The sequence below is a fragment of the Diadema antillarum genome, unplaced genomic scaffold (assembly GCF_040938485.1).
Source record: "Diadema antillarum isolate AM-2024a unplaced genomic scaffold, OU_Dant_1.0 scf00000128, whole genome shotgun sequence".
In the NCBI taxonomy this organism is placed as follows: domain Eukaryota; kingdom Metazoa; phylum Echinodermata; class Echinoidea; order Diadematoida; family Diadematidae; genus Diadema; species Diadema antillarum.
This window is the reverse complement of record NW_027271017.1, coordinates 2954892-2972165: the sequence shown is the minus strand read 5'-3', so window position 1 is coordinate 2972165 and position 17274 is coordinate 2954892. Positions and strand designations below refer to the sequence as shown.

The window sequence follows — 17274 nt, the reverse complement described above, 5'->3', positions numbered from 1 at the left end:
TTACTCCCATGGCATCAATGCGATGAACGGACAAGCCTATGTACAGGTAGTACTCCGCTGCCCTTAGTATTTACGTGCTCTCAAGGAAAACAAATTGTGCCGAAAACCACTTGAGAAGTCCCATTTTCTTAATCCGATTTATTCTGTTGTTTGTTTGTTTGTTTGTTTGTTTGTCTGTCTGTCTGTTTTTTGAAGTTCCCTGAGTAGTGCTTATCTGATGTTTGTTATTGTACGTGATGGAAAGTTTGAATTTTGGCGAGTATTGGGCAAAGTAAACGTATCGTTGCTAGGGAGTTAAAGTACTACATTTTACGTCTCGGTAGCTACCAAATCTCGAAACAGCGTCAAAAAAAAAAAAAAAAAAAAAAAAAAAAAAAAAAAAAAAAAAAAAAAAGATCCCGGGTATTATACTCAAACCAGGAGCCAACAATCTAAAAAAAAAAAAAAGAGCTTGCACGACACTCGCATAATCACCTGTTCCTCCTGCGGTAGACAGTCGCTTGTTTCGTTTCACGTCCTTGAATTTGTCGCCGCCATCACTGCTCGCCCGCGACGGGTCCTCCGTCAATAAGTTCGTGAAACCATTCTCGACGTCAACGTCCGTCCCGTTGCCGTTGCCACTCGAGGGCTTCGTTTCCATATTTTGTTCCGCGGTCGTGTTGAGCGGGGAAACCTTACCCGCTTTTCCAAACTTGCCAGTCCGCTTCCTCGTCTTCTTGCTTTCCTTTTGGAAGCTCATGGCGGCGAAACTCGCTATTTTTAGGCGATGCTCGATCGCTCCTTCATTTCTTCCGTCTGGACAGATATAATAGAGTTCAATGGAAAGAGAGATCAGTCAATTAAAAAATATATCAATATGCCAACTTAAAGCGCAATTCCTCTTCATGCTGAAGATAGCTTTCATGAGACAAAAAATAGGACTGACAGAATGGTATATAGGCCTAGAGTTTCGTCAAAATCGGACAAGAAGTAGGGCCTATTAGTTATGGATTTAAACGTTCGCATATCTTTGACGACAAGTAATTAGAAGCAAACAAGCAAGGAGCAAGCAAGGAGCTGTTAATTATACAATTATATTATCATGTGCTACTAGTATGTTTACTTTTACTATGTAAACATATTTGCATTATCCTAGCTTTTCAGTCTCCTTGTTCATGTCGTAGAATTGACTCTTCAATCAAGTATAATTTGAACAAATCTATGCACAAAAATGAGACAAGGCTGTATATGCACTTACCACCTGCACATCCCAAATGATGAGGACATTACAACGGAAAGGATATGATATTCCGCACTATCGCCCATCTAAAGCTTGTTTGTCTGTAGTGAGCACAGAATGATGGTAAACATTGGAGAGCTAGCGTAAAAGAGTTAGTGACAACTCCATCGCCCCTGAACAAACACTGAAGCTGCGATGAAACAAAAGCGAAGTCGTTGACCCGTGCCTGACTTTGATGTGCTCAGCTACTCCATTGATTGGATAACCAACTTGCGTCGAGGCCAATGTTTTCCTTTGTCTTTGTTAGCGAATAATCACCAACACATAATCATTTTCGAATATCCTGCCAAAGATATAAACTTGTCAGACTCCCGTGGTGTGCTGTTTGACGTATTCTTCTCACATACAAATGCTGCCAAATCCGTATTGATCACAATTAAACACTGTCCCATTTTCTCTGTAATACATCTTTCTGATGAAAAATTCTATTTTCAGTGGCATAAGGCACCAGCTAAAACAATGATATTAAACGCACTGCATAAACTGAACGTCTGAATGTTAATTCCTCACCGAACACACGCACGCACGCACATGAGCCCGCTATTACAGAACACAGGCCAGGGAGTCTGTGTTTTTCGATACATAAGTCGATGGTACAGCCGTAATACAGCAGACTACCGGGAGCACCCAAGCGTAGCAGATTTGTCGCCATAACAACATTCAATGCGAATGTGACCGCAGACAAATGCGCCTGATATAATAATTGCTCTACCACGAAGTAGCAAGGTCTTCAGTCTCATCATGGAGCTACAAACGACATGACAATTGTACCCTCAATGTTAAAGGTGCTTGAAAAGGGGGGGGGGGGGGAGGGGGACGGGGGTCATTATGTAACTGTACAAAGACTGGACATGTGAGGGGAGTTATTTAAGGACGAGAAAATGAGCCACTTGAGAGAAGTGATTGTTAAATAAAGTGTTCGATAAACATAAATCCTGAGACAAGAGCTCTCTCTCTCTCTCTCTCTCTCTCTCTCTCTCTCTCTCTCTCATGATTTTGCTGATGTGCAGCAGGCTGTTTGGGACAGAAAGCAGAAGTTGGGTATTATACGGTCAAACGACTTTACCAGGCACTAATCTCACTCCTCACCTGTTATGAAACAGTTTGTGACTCGATCGAATTTTCGCCATTAAAGTTACAGAGCAATTCAATGTTATCTTTACGTTAGAATCCAGGCGCGCCGGAAGCAGTTTTGGATTGGGGGGGCAAACATTGGAGGGGGCTCAAGATTAGACCATGCATATGTTACACAATATACACATACACACGCACACACACACTCACGCACACACATCTATTATTCATATATATATAATATAATTATATATATATATATATATATATATATATAACATATATATTATATATATATATATATATATAATATATATATATATATATATATATATATAATATATATATATAGATATAGATATAGATATAGATATAGATATATGTAAAGTGGCGTACGGTGGGTCGAAACATGGGGGGAACCATAAAGTAATTTTGACGGTCTGTATGCTTGTGCGTGTGTGCGTGAGCAATAATGAGACTACAATACATTACGGAATGTGATACATTCAACAACGCAGTCATTGAGGTATATTGTAAGTTTTCCTTACATGGATTATGGAATGACGGTGTGAAACGATTGACAAATTATATACTGTAAGCAACATAAGGTGAATGGCATAACAATAAAATGCGAGCGAGCGAAGCGAGCGAGCTTGAAAATTTTGATATTCTACAGTTCCAAAACTGGAGTTTTAATTTTAGCTACATATTTCGCTTTGAAATAAATGGGGGCGCATCGGGCGCAACTGCTGGCAATTATTGGCAGCAACATTAGGAGAATGGCAGAACGATTCAATGCGAGCGAGCGAAGCGAGCAAGCTTGAAGATTTTGACATTCTACAGTCCCAAAACTGGGGTTTGTAGCTTTATCTTTCACTTTGGAAATTAATGGGGCGGCGCATCGGGCGCAACTGCTGGCAATTACTGGCAGCAACATTAGGAGAATGGCATAACGATTCAATGCGAGCGAGTAAAGCGAGCGAGCTTGAGAATTTTGACATTTTATACAGTCCAAAAACTCCAGTTTGTAGCTATATCTTTCGCTTTGGAAATTAAGGGGGGGGGGCATCGGACGCAACTGCTGGCAGTTACTGGCAGCAACATTAGGAGAGCGGCATAACGATTCAATGCGAGCGAGCGAAGCGAGCGACCTTGAAAATTTTGACATTTTACAGTCCCCAAACTCCCGTTTATAGCTATATTTATCTTTCGCTTTGGAAATTAAGGGGTGGGGGCATCGGGCGCAACTACTGGCTATTACTGTCAGCAACATTAGGAGAATGGCATAACGATTCAAAGCGAGCGAGCTTGAAAATTTTGACATTCTAGAGTCCAACAACTGCCGTCGTAGCTATGCTTTTCGCTTTAGAAATTAAGGGGAGGCGCACCGGACTCAACTGCTGGATGCGAGCGAGCGAAGCGAGCGAGCTTGAAAATTTTGACATTTTACAGTCCAAAAGCTGCCGTTTGTAGCCATATTTTTTCCCTTTTATTCATATATATATACATTATTTATTTTATTTTCTTTGTTTATTCATTTATCTTTATTATCATTATTACTATTATTATTTTTTTTTTTTTTTTGGGGGGGGGGGCTTTTTGGGGGGGCAAAAATGCGTTTTGCCCCCCCACTTTTTGGATTGGGGGGGCGGCCGCCCCCCCTGCCCCCCCACTTCCGGCGCCTATGTTAGAATCAATAATAGAGCTACATCAAACAAACAGAATGGTAGGATGAGTCTTCAAATTCTGATCTGAAATAAGAAAGTATTGAAAGTTTGAACTTTCACAAAACTTTTACTATTAAAGCAGTAATATCAGTATAACAACTCCATAATGTGCAAATGAATGGAAGAGATCATGACGTCTGCTTGACAAGTCTCGCACTATCATGGACGTTGCTGTCTTCGATTAGATCTTCCTCTTTTGACATGAAGTCAAAAGGAAAGAAACTGCATCCTCCGCATCTATTCTTTAATGTTCTCAAAACCTAACAGCGACGACTGTTGAGAGGGAAAAGGATGTAGCTGCTAAATTAGTGATATAGATTATTGTCCTTGTTCTGTTTTGTTCGCACATTAATCTCCCTCTTCATTCGTAGCCAGGGGCGTCACCAGCTTTTTTTCAAGGGGGGTGCGTTTTGACACTAAATGTTTACGAGATTTTTTTGACAGACATTTGGAATATAGGAAGCTCTCAATCCCTAGACTTTTACTGTTTTTTGAGGGAAACCAAGCGGGGAAGGGGCACCGGCGTAGCTAGGATTTCATTCTTTTTTTTTTTTTTTTTTTTTTTTGGGGGGGGGGGGGGGGTTAGTATGCGAGGGAGCGAGCAAGGGTGGGGGGAGCGTGTGGAAGTGCCGGAGGGGGTTGTACCCCCTATAAATGGATTATGGAATGACGGTGTGAAACGACCAAATTACTGGCAGCGATATCAGGAGAATGGCATAACGACTACATGCGAGCGAGCTTGAAAATTTTGACATTTTACAGTCCAAAAACTGCCGTTATATAGCCATATTTTAGTGCTTTGTAAATTAAGGGGGGGGGGGCGCACCGGGCGCAACTGCTGGCAATTACTGGCAGCAACATCAGGTGAATGGCATAATAATTAAATGCGAGCGAGCGAAGAGAGCGAGCTTGAAACATTTTACATTTTACAGTCCCCAAAATGCCATTTGGAGCCATACTTTTTCGCTTTGGAAATAAAGGAGGGGTGGGGGGCGCAACGGGCGCAACTGCCGGTAATTACTGGTAGCAACATCAGGAGAATTGCATAACAATTAAATGAGAGCGAGCTTGAAAATTTTGACATTTTACAGTCCAAAAACTGCCGTTATATAGCCATATTTTAGTGCTTTGTAAATTAAGGGAGGGGGGCACCGGGCGCAACTGCTGGCAGTTACTGGCAGCAACATCAGGTGAATGGCATAATAATTACATGCGAGCGAGCGAAGTGAGCGAGCTTGAAAAATTTGACATCTTACAGTCCCTAAAATGCCCTTTGGAGTCATACTTTTTCGCTTTGGAAATAAAGGAGGGGTGGGGGCGCAACGGGCGCAACTGCCGGTAATTACTGGTAGCAACATCAGGAGAATTGCATAACAACTGAATGCGAGCGAGCGAGCGAGCGAGCGAGCTTGAAAATTTTGACATTTTACAGTCCAAAAACTGCCGTTTGTAGCCATATTTATTTGCTTTGGAAATTAAGGGGGGCACACCGGGCCCAACTGCTGGGAATTACTGGCAGCAACATCAGGTGAATGGCATAGCAATTATATGTATAAATGCGAGTAAGCGAAGAGAGCGAGCTTGAAAATTTTGACATTTTACAGTCCAAAAACTGCCATTTGGTGCCATATTTTTTCGCTTTGGAAATAAAGGAGGGGTGGGGGGCGCAACGGGCGCAACTGCCGGTAATTACTAGCAGCAACATCAGGAGAATTGCATAACAATTAAATGCGAGCGAGCGAGCGAGCGAGTTTGAAAATTTTGACATTTTACAGTAAAAAACAAACAAACTGCCGTTTGTATAGCTATATTTCTTCGCTTTAGAATCTAAGGGGGCGCATCGGGCGCAACTGCTGGCAAATACTGGCAGCAATATCAGGAGAGCATAATGATTACATTCGAGCGAACGAGCGAGCGAGCTTGAAAATTTTGACATTTTACAGTCCAAAAACTGCCATTTGTAGCCATATTTTTTTTGCTTTGGAAATTAAGGGGGCGCACCGGGCGCAACTGCTGGCACTTACTGGCAGCAACATCAGGTGAATGGCATAACAATTAAATGCGAGCGAGCGAAGAGAGCGAGCTTGAAAATTTTGACATTTTACAGTCCAAAAACTGCCATTTGGAGCCATGTTTTTTCGCTTTGGAAATAAAGGAGGAAGGAGGGGGGTGGGGGCGTATCGGGCGCAACTGCTGGCAATGACTGGCAGCAACATCAGGTGAACGGCATAACAATGAAATGCGAGCGAGCGAGCGAGCGAGCTTGAAAATTTTGACATTTTACAGTAAAAAACAAACAAACTGCCGTTTGTATAGCTATATTTCTTCGCTTTAGAATCTAGCGGGGCGCATCGGGCGCAACTGCTGGCAAATACTGGCAGCAATATCAGGAGAGCATAATGATTGCATTCGAGCGAGCGGAACGAGCGAGCTTGAAAATTTTACATTTTGCAGTCCAAAAACTGCCGTTCTTAGCCACATTTTTTCGCTTTGGAAATTAAGGGGGAGGGGCACCGGAAGGAACTGCTGGCAATTACTGGCAGCAACATCAGGTGAATTGCATAACAACTAATGCGAGCTAGCGAAGAGAGCGAGCTTGAAAATTTTACATTTTACAGTCAAAAAACTGCCGTTCTTAGCCATATTTTTTCGCTTTGGAAATTTAGGGGGGCGCACCGGGCGCAACTGCAGGCAATTACTGGCAGCAACATCAGAAGAATGGCATAAAGATTAAATGCGAGCGAACGGAGCGAGCGAGCTTGAAAATTTTGACATTTTACAGTCCCCAAACTGCCGTTTGTATAGCTATATTTTTTCGCTTTGGAAATTAAGGGGGGCGCACCAAGCGCAACTGCCGGCAATTACTGGCAGCAACTTCAGGAGAATGGCATTACGACTAAATGCGAGCGAGAGGAGTGAGCGAGCTTGAAAAAATTGACATTTTACTGTCCCAAAACTGCCGTTTGCAGCTATTTTATTATTTTTTTTCGCTTTGGAAATCAAATGGGGGGGGGGGGGGGCGCCCGGTGCGCCCCTCCCCCTGGATCCGCCACTGGTAGTCCAGGGTGTGGGTTTATGTTCATGACTGGGGGAGGTATGACCAGCGAGGTGGCGTCGAAGTGACCAAGCGGGGAAAGGATGTCCAAAATCTGCACTTTAGAGCATCCCCTAAACTAATTGTGCGTGTTTGTTTGTGTGTGTGTATCATATACAAGGAAAAGTTAGGAATTAGCCCAGGTCAAGTCTTTTTATTGGCAATGCAAGACATCTTTATATAGACTAGTACGTAAAGAAACACTGCAAAATGCAATGATCTAGCTTTGATATAACGAAGCGTAAGGTGCAAAGGTGTACACTCTACATCACATTGCGCAACATTGTAGCGACTCTTCGTTCGGATGTACTGAGTACACTGCGCACATCCTGCTTGTATATGCAGAATGCCATCCAGGAATCACAATCTTTTGTCGGGTCCGGGCTTTTTGAACAATGTTTCACACTATATACCTACTTAATCATGGTTAAAAGAAATCATAGAAAAATATCTTATTTCTGGATCACCCTTTCATTCAAAAGCAGTTTACTAACACTTGAACTACTATTTCGGTAAATCTTTTTTTTTATTTTTTTTTAACCAGCGGATTGGGAGTGGGGCGCACCCCCCCCCCCCCCCCCCCCGTAGTTACGCCACTGCTTTTGGGTGAAATAATTGGACAGATTTCTTGAATTCTAACAAAAAAGTAAGAAAATCCTTTCATCGCGGGAATTATGATTATGTGGGGTGGAGCAAATGGTGCGCTTGCCTTCCAATATTTTTATGAGGGCAACATTTTTGTGTTCTTTCAAAAGCGAGAAAATCTTCTCATTTCGGGAATTATTAATTATGGGGGGGGGGGAACTAAAATATGCTTGCCCCTCCATTTTTTTCTTTTTTTTTAAATGAGGCTAAGGTTCGCTCTTGGGCTGGCAATATGGATTGGTCAGAAGTAACGTACATAGACCCTACATATTTGTAAGTAGCACACGTACATGCAAACGTGAAGTGGTCCGTATCGTACCGATGTACAGTACGGTCGATAAATAGTAAACACTGTAGAATACTAATAGATATGTATAAAATCAGTGCTGCCAGAACCAGGGGTGCGAATTGTTTTTGCCGACGATTTTCTTGTGTGTGTGTGTGTGTGTGTGTTTGTGTCCCTGGTGCAAAATATAAAAAAAAAATAGAAAAGAATAATTATTTAGCGTCCGGCGTTGAGGTCGCTCGCAGACTGTTTTTTTTTTTTTTTTTTTTTTTTTTTTTTTTTTTTTTTTTTTAGGATCTGAAGGGGGGTGCGTTCGCACCCAACGCACCCCCCCTGGTGACGCCCATGCTTAATGCCCCAGTGTGAGCTGTACACTCCCGTAGCGTGCAGCGCTCTGGGAAAATATTGTCTCGAGGGACAATAGTTTTGTCAAGTCTATATACAACGATAGTCAAAGTAATGTAACGTTCAATGGTCTACATGAATACACATTATTTCATTCTGGCCCTGTCGGTTGGCGGTCAAATTCTGGGATATTATATCACCTGACGTGATGTCACTATACACGTAATATAACGATTTGGATCCTTGCTGCATTAGTCACTTTTTCATCACCAATCACTGACTAGCGTTGTAGACCAACAATAATTATGATTCTGTCGGAGTGATATGAATATTAACTTGTCATTGCAAAAAAAAAAAACAAAAAACAAAGTAGGCCCCTAGATATCATACCGGCTTCAGGACAGTAAACTGATGCGCGCCAGTTGCCATAGTAACCGCATCTAAGCACTTGGTCCGTCTTGTTCGAGTCGTGGAGGCAGTCGTAGAGCACGGTCTCGCTTTCGCCGTACGTGTCTGCAATGGTCTCGTTCGAACTGAACGACGACCCCGACGGCGGTTCGGGTCTGGGGCAGCGCACGGAGCAAGTCGGCGGTGGGTCCGTCCAATTGCCAGCCGGTGTGCAGACAATGGTTGGCGAACCTTGCCTGATACTCGGGGGGAGACAGACGGAGGAGAAATCGACAATGTCTGTGACATTGTAGAACCCAGTCAGCTCGGTCAGTCCGCCGTGTGGAACGTACCCCGGGTTGAAGCAATCGGTACTGGCTGGACCTGCAGACAGAAGAGGCTTTATTTAGGATGTGCAGTTTCTTCGTTTTCATCTGTATTTTGTTGTTGCTGTTGTTGCTGTTTTCTTTTTCACCTTGTCATGTTGATTTCGAATGAACTAAAAAATGACGAGTTTCATTTTAAAAAAAATGGGTTAAGCGCCACTTTCAAGATTTTGAAGTGTGTCCATCGTCAGAGAGAGCAAAATAAAATCGTTCCAATGAGACCTCATCTGTAAAACATAGCAAAAAATATTATAGAAGTTATGGTTAAAAATATTATATTATTTCATCTTTTCTTTTTTTAGCAGCTTTAATCACATATATCTCAAATTAGCAAGAATGGAGATAGCTCGTTCTGCTAAAACTCTTTAGATAAAACTCTTCATAATACACACAAACACGCTTGCCACAAGTTATATGACCCGATGCTCAACAGTGAGGATGAAATGCAAAAGTAATCCCAGATCCCCAAGGCAGTCGTCATAAATTTAGACACCATTTATGTTCTAAAACATAATTATGTTTTCCTCCAGGGGGGAAATAATCATATATTATTTTCCAAACTGCACAAGATTGGTAACTTCGTGCATGATATAATGGTTGTACCTATTCTTGGTTTTTCAAATGAAGTTACGTAGAAGCATAATTGGTCCATTATCGTCAAAAGTGCGGTTAGAGCTAAATTAGAAAAAAAAAACCCGAAAGGTAAAAATAATGTCATAGTGGCGAAGATATTTTCTCGCGATCTTCACCTTGTTTCCAAGATTGATTTTGAACCAATAAGCGGAATGCGCACCAAAAAGCTGTTAGTGTTTAATTATAAACATGTAAATTCTTGCCGAGTGCAGAACACAGAAAGCAAACAACGACAATGGTCATGATAGCCTAGTGCGAGAATTCAGAAGTCTGATTTTCCTCTTGTCTTCATTATGTGTAAACTCATGGAAAATACTGCGTTGATTTTATATGACGCAGATAGATTGGCTATAGCAGTTGCCGAAATGAATAAGTCGTTAGTTTTTGGTAATGTATGTCACCAGCGGATAAGTTCTGTAATGGCTGCAGCGGTAGCGTAATCAATGGACAGAGATACGGCATTTTAGGGACGGGTGGAGGCGCAGGGAGGGGGTAGTTGGGTGAAAACAGTTTTAATGATCAGAAAGCCGAGAGATGTATACCACTTACGAATGAGTTCATAAACACTGATGTACAAGTCGCTTCCACAAATCTGGCTGGAATTTCCCAGACATGGTGTGGAGCAAAACTCGACGTCAGATATCGGTGATGCAGTGGCCACGGCTGCCTCGACAGGAGCAAAATCTCCCCCGCAGAAGCACTGCTTTCCCGCCTCCAGCCCGAAGTATCTCATGTTCTGATGTGCACACATGTTCCCACACATCTCCGTTGTCATGGCAACGGACTGGCAGTAGTTTATCTGATCTTGTTCGCATCCCTGGCTCTGGCAGACTCGATACAAGGGAGATCGCGCGGGATCACAGTGGATCAGATCTGGCAGTAAACGATTCGGGACGCTATCCCTGAAGCAACCGATATAAGTGAATCCTGCGCGCATGTATAGATAACAAACAAACAAACATACAAATAAACAGCAAATTACATTATTCTATAATGCTAGCATAATTATCTTTAATATATAAAGTGTAATATAGGATTTTGTTATTTTAATCAGCAAGGCATGCTGTTGAAATTGTCAAAATGTTTTTGTTTTTTCCATCTACTTCCGCAATTGCACGGTGTTGTTTGGGTTGCTGTAAATCCGGCGACATTATTCGTCTACTAGTAGTTATTACGTCCACTCTCCTACATTTCTCTTTTCTTTTCTACAAATAATTGCAATGGAATACGCAGCAACTGAAATGGCGAATAAAAACTGACATATTGAAGTTATTTGCTGCATAACTGAAGGCACTCTGGCAAGACACAATCTATACAGTACATTACCTTTGACCGTAGCACACAGGTATAGCACCATGGTGGCAAGACAGGCTTTAGCTGGCAGAGCGGGCAACATTTCGGTCCGTTGTTTACCACTGGTTCGCTTTTTTTCTTCTTTTTTTCAAGATTTTGAACCGCATACAACTCTACCAACACTCAGTGCATTTTATTTGTCCGTCAGTGTAGTAGATACACATTACTGGGGTGAAAATATAATTTTAGCAACTCGACGACTATACCGCAGGTAAATTCCCATAGCTCACATGTAATGAATATTCTTCATGCAGTCCCAAAACAAAGCCCTTTATACCTGTCCATGGTGTATGCACACACATAATGCTCTACAGAAATCACAAATGGTTTGGTTTTATGCCTTGTCGATTTCACATAATGCGGCAAAGCTCGATTGATATCAGTTTTTCCGATGTGAACATATTTGTGCGTGATCGACCCCCCCCCCCCATAGCAGTATTGAATAGAACATTTCGCAAGACTATATTTGGATGGGTTGTTTTCGTTGACATAATTGTACCATGAGTAGAGTACACTTTTGTATTTGTATTTTACCCAGAGCAAACTGGAAGAAAAATCGGGATAGCAGAAATTTCATCGGAACGTTTGGCATCTACTCGTCGTATCTCTGTTCGTAATATCGAGGTACTCCACTACAACCCTTTCTCACTCTCCAACTCATCTCCTATACTATCACCACCACTACCACTACTATTACTACATGTACTACTTCTACTGCTACTACCACTACCACTACCACTACTACTACTACACTGTACTACTACTGCTACTTCTACTGCTACCACCACCCCTACTACAGCTACCAACGCCACCACCACCACTACTTGTATAACCACCACCACAACCACTCATGCACTGTAATACTACTATTATTACTGCTACTACTACTACTTCTACTACTTCTACTTCTGCTACTACTACTACTACTACTACTACTACTACTACTCGAACACTACTTGCTCACACTGCAAAGTCATTATGACATCACAATGACACGACACAATAAACAAAGAGGTGCAGTAAAAAGAATCGGACATTTTTATTTCACAGTCCTGGTCTCGTGTGACTCAAGAAATAACAGGCCATATTACAGAAGCAATACTGCAATCCTAAGTAAGCATAGATCTATTTAATGTACTGAGTAGCAAAACATTAACTTTGACATATTATTCTGACGAAGACAATAGAAATTAACCCCCTGCCGATGGAAACCTGGTAAGCCCTGTATAAAATGTCTACAGACATTGCAGAGTCCACCTAGAGAACGGGTTAATATCTTCGTATACATGACATCAACACCTAGCTGGAAGACCAATGGTAAAGGAGGATCTGTTTTTATTGAGGTGAGAGCCCAACTACCAACTATACTGGAACAAGACAAGTACACTGAGTTATTTTCGAATTCAGTGCTAGTGCTGGGGGTTGGTGTCGTAAACGGCATGTAATCCAGCTCCGACACAGATGGTCAGATGGTAGGGCCAAGAAAAAAGATTGAACATGCCACTAATTTCTGAACAGCTTGAAATACACAAATCATTATTTTGCTCCCATCACGAACAAATCAATGCGGCTGTGACCAGTGTATTCGTGGACGGTCCGTGCGCGTTAAAAAAGAGGACGCTATACGCCTACCAGTCAACGTGAGTAATTTCAATTGGGATGTGGGTGCGTCTCATACAAACAGCACTGTTTTAACACTAACATTGAACTTGAAATGTCAAACTTAATAATCCCTAAAGGCTGGTGTAAGCCAAAGAGGAAAAGGCACGTAAGTGGATATGAAACACGAGAAGCCCGATTCAGCAGACGTTGTTCAACATCGGGCCCCTAAGTGTTACTAGAAATACACGTGTCACAGTTTTGAGTTCAACACGCTATTTCAAATGTCGACTGTTTTCAAGTTTGGCATTGTCATTCCTGCTTACACTGAGATAATCAAACTTGAAAACCACTGAGCATCTATGTACCATCACACAGAAAGCATCAAATAGCGACACTGACGCATGTACATTGTCTTTATATTGGCACACTATTCTTCACAGGTCTGAATAAATATTAAGTATAGTATTAAAGCATTGTGCACTCACATGTACAAAGTCTCAAAGTTAATGAATCCATTGTTTCCAGTAAAAAAAAAACCAAAACAAAACAAAACAAAACAAGCAAACAACAATCACAACTGCACAATCCTGCTCATTACCTGTATCTCTGATGTTGTTTAAATATGAAGTTTAATATGAAGAATGTTCTGTTGGATATGAATGGCAAATGCTCAATGGACAGAAAAATCAGCAAAATACAAGAGAAAATTCACCACAAAACTAGTCATAGATACAGTATGAAGTTTTAGAATTTGACACTTCGAAACAATCTCCTGCTATATATGTATTTAGAAATATGTTTGTCTATAATTATGTAGATAGCAACAGAATGATTTTCAAAGCATTGGTATACTTGAGTGTTCTCTTATTCATTGAACATCACCTAACTTGGTAACAATGTATGAGAACAGGTTTAATTTGTTTGTTTGTTTGTTTGTGTGTTTGTTTGCTGTCAATGTCGCAATTGGGCCACAAGAAATGTTACACAGCATCTTCAGGGTGAAAACTTTGTGAGGTTCAAAACTTTGTGGAGTACAAAATGTTACACACATGGCTGACTGAAGGGAACCTACACACATCACTCTGAGCTTTGGAAGACACAAAATGGTGATAAAAACAACACAAAATATGGCCAACACAGACAGAACAATTCCCTACGGTGGAAGACAATCACCATCAAGGTTTGTAACTATGTGCATCCTCTCTTCTACTCAAAAGGCCTATCATTTCCGCATAAAACGTACCATACAAATCCACAAATGCTTACTGTATTTTTTTTTTTTTTTGTACTGAGTAATTATTAGATATGTACACTGCACTTTATGGGAAACTACTAAAAGAACCATTTGATGCCAAATTCAAGTGTGTGTGTGTGTTTTTTTTACTTTAGCAAATTGCTTAAAATCAAACTAACAGGATGGGGCAGGGCTTATCAAGTTCATCAAATTCAAGTTTTAAACTTCCACAAGTTGTCGCAAAACAAAGATGCTGGTACAGCGTAGCAACTCCATTTTATGTAAATAAGATGGGGTGTTGATATAATCACTTTGCAAGTTCGGTATCAAACTGATGTGTGCACATGTCTTCATAATATTTTTCAGTATTGACATGAAATTAAAAAAACTACAAATGTCGCAATGGCGACTGATGCCTCCGCCACAATGCATGATTCTCCCAATAGGTGTATAGTACAATGTCTTCACAATGTGTGATGACAGTTTCACATAACTGGCAAAATACTGAAATGACAGCTTTGTCAGAAATATCTTGAATGTTCACTTTCCTTGAAAATGGGTTCGCTATAATTGTCTAAGAGTGCAGGTACACATATTTGGGGAATTGAGAATTTTTACTTGACTTCTGACCGACCCTTTTACAAGTTTATGCATTGAGTAATTTCCAAGGTATGAAGAAAGAGTGTAATTACAGTACAAAATAGATTCTGTGGGGGGCATTGAAACCTGGCCTTTGACCTTTGACCTTCTGGCTGGAAATTTCCCAGAGAATCTCCATTAGGTAATGCATGTATATATTAAGTTTTAAAACTAATAATGCAAGCATTGCATATACGAGTATATGAGGGAAATAGTAATCAATATCAAAGTGTTGTCGTGTTCCCATCACAAAGCAATGATAACTCCGAGGGAAAGGGGTGAAGTTGCTAAATAATTGGCCATAAACATGATTTTTATTCTATTTCTTTTGTGGGTGTGTGTGTGTGTTTCCGTTTTCCCCGATTCTCTGACTTCTCCTTAAACTAAACCTATCATGGAAGACTTCTGACATAAAAATACTAGTCTGCTAGAGCTCTCATATGAGTACAATACAAAATACATAGGTATCATATTCATAAATATATCTCTATCATACCACATCTTCCTAAAGCTAGACTTGACACTAACACATAAGTACAGAGTCACTCTAGTCACGCATCTTCGATAAGTGTGAGTCAACATTCCAGTTTAGATGATATTCATTGTACCAGTAAACAGCATACATCTTCAGCTCTGCCTATTTGGCCAAACTCTTTATACCAATGACAACCTTGTTGATTCTTTGCCTACTCAGGCATATGATTTCAGATATTTTCCTAACTAAGAACTATTCTCTGTCATTTCTGCTTTTGTTTTTTTGTTTTTTTTAAGTACATCAGTGCATGAATAAAACTCAGTAAGTATTTACACAGATTAACAAATGAGCAAGGCAATGCATTTCCATCATATTTCCTTCAAAAAAAGTTAAGTTGGACAGTACTTCTCACGTTTGTTTCTATTTACAAGGATCTCACAGGACACATAGGTTTCTGACAAAGCACAGACTGAAGTGTGCTTGCAGAGAAAGAAAGCACACAAGAAGATTAGAAACACACTCATCATCACACCCTCCACGTTTACACACAAACACACAGTCACATACCCAAAAATATCAAAATGTTTTCACAATCATCAGCGACACTTGGACAAAATCGCTCACCGCAGCACTGCTGTGTTTCTCATTAAATTCTTCATGGACGCAATCATCAGATTCTACTTTCCTCATAATATCATCAGTAAACATACTCATCACACTTTGACACAAATGAACTCAACAACCCCTAAAATTTCAAGGCATCTCAGAGGACGCAGGCGAAAAATTCCAACAATGGCACTCTCTATTTACGCTGCTGAGATCAATTTCATTTTCAGGCATTCAGCAAACCATTTTACTCATGTCAAGCTCTTCTGATTTGTATTGTGAGGTGATTTTTGATAGGAAGCAACTCCGGAATTATCACATGGAAATATAATTTTCTATTCGGTTCTCAAAGTTCTCACAGTGAAAAAGCTACTTTCTCTAAGAGGCCGATGTGTGTGTCAGTGCAGTAGTAATTCATTGTGAGATCTTCAATGGGCAAAGTCAGACAAAAGACCAGTTCTAGAAGATTCTATTCAATGTTCAACATGCAGTCATCCCTCAATGGCAAATGGTTGTGAAGGACTCTTCAAGCAGCATACACTCAATGGATGTAACACTAAATCGTGGGAAGCACATAGATAAATAATCCAAGAATTTCAATACATAGAAAAACCTTGCCACACAAACATCTATAATGAGACTATCTCATTTTTAAAGGCGAATGGAAGACGCGAGAAAGTGGAAGGAAAATTTTAAGAATTCTCTCATTCCTTATGGCTAAACCCACAGCTGACATCACCAAATATTTCGGACATTCTTCTCTAAACTTCCAAAATCATTCTGTACATCCTTCTTGCTCTTCTGTTATTTAGAAAGGGGGCCGGGTTGTTATGATTGAAAGACAGTCCCTCGACATATTTGGTTTTACTCTGTTCCATGGCAGCGAAAACATCAAGAAAGGAAACACTATATAATCCATTGTCATTTCCATCACTCTCAGATTTTTCCACAACAATATGACTAGTGTCTCAACATCTATTTCAATTCGGGGACAATTCTTTTGTCAAAAATAGTGCTGTTTACAAAACCAATATACGTAACTGATTGTTTTAAGTACATATTGCTCAACTTTAATCTGTATGAACTCGAGTGATTGCAATGTTAGGTAAGTTACTGGCAAGTTCTAGGAATTTTTTTTCTATATTTTTTTATCTTACCTTCAAAACCATTTATAACTGCCTGCTGCCTACCCTAGAACCTGGGATACCCACAGGAGAAAACTAAAAACCTGATCAAGTATGCAAAGTGCAGTAATTGACAATGCAAGAGTTATTAATAAATTTTATCTACTTATTTTTTCTTAGGGGGGGGGGGATAAAAAAACAAAATCTTTGCAATCTTTTTTTAATAATATGCAACCCTACGTTTCAGGAACTTGGAAATACCAGCCATCCAATGTTTCTAGTTTACGTTGCTAGTATAGCCTCCTCTTTGGGTAGTCTGGGAGCAGCAAATGCAAGGCCTCACAGTGCCTGGCCTGTTCACACTTAAAAAATAAAATTGAAAGCA

General features: G+C 40.6%; 1 protein-coding gene across 1 annotated transcript in view; it reads right to left on the bottom strand.

The window, feature by feature from the left end:
- LOC139720481 (uncharacterized) overlaps positions 1–10631 on the bottom strand; it is a 34700-nt gene extending 24069 nt beyond the window's left edge. Inside the window, exons 1-3 of the mRNA XM_071631835.1 lie at positions 10406–10631; positions 8841–9221; positions 475–795 (exon numbers count right to left, since the gene is read on the bottom strand). Of these exons, the coding sequence (XP_071487936.1) occupies positions 475–795; positions 8841–9221; positions 10406–10631 (928 nt within the window). The remainder of the gene's footprint in view (positions 1–474; positions 796–8840; positions 9222–10405) is intronic.
- Positions 10632–17274: the final 6643 nt, after the last annotated feature.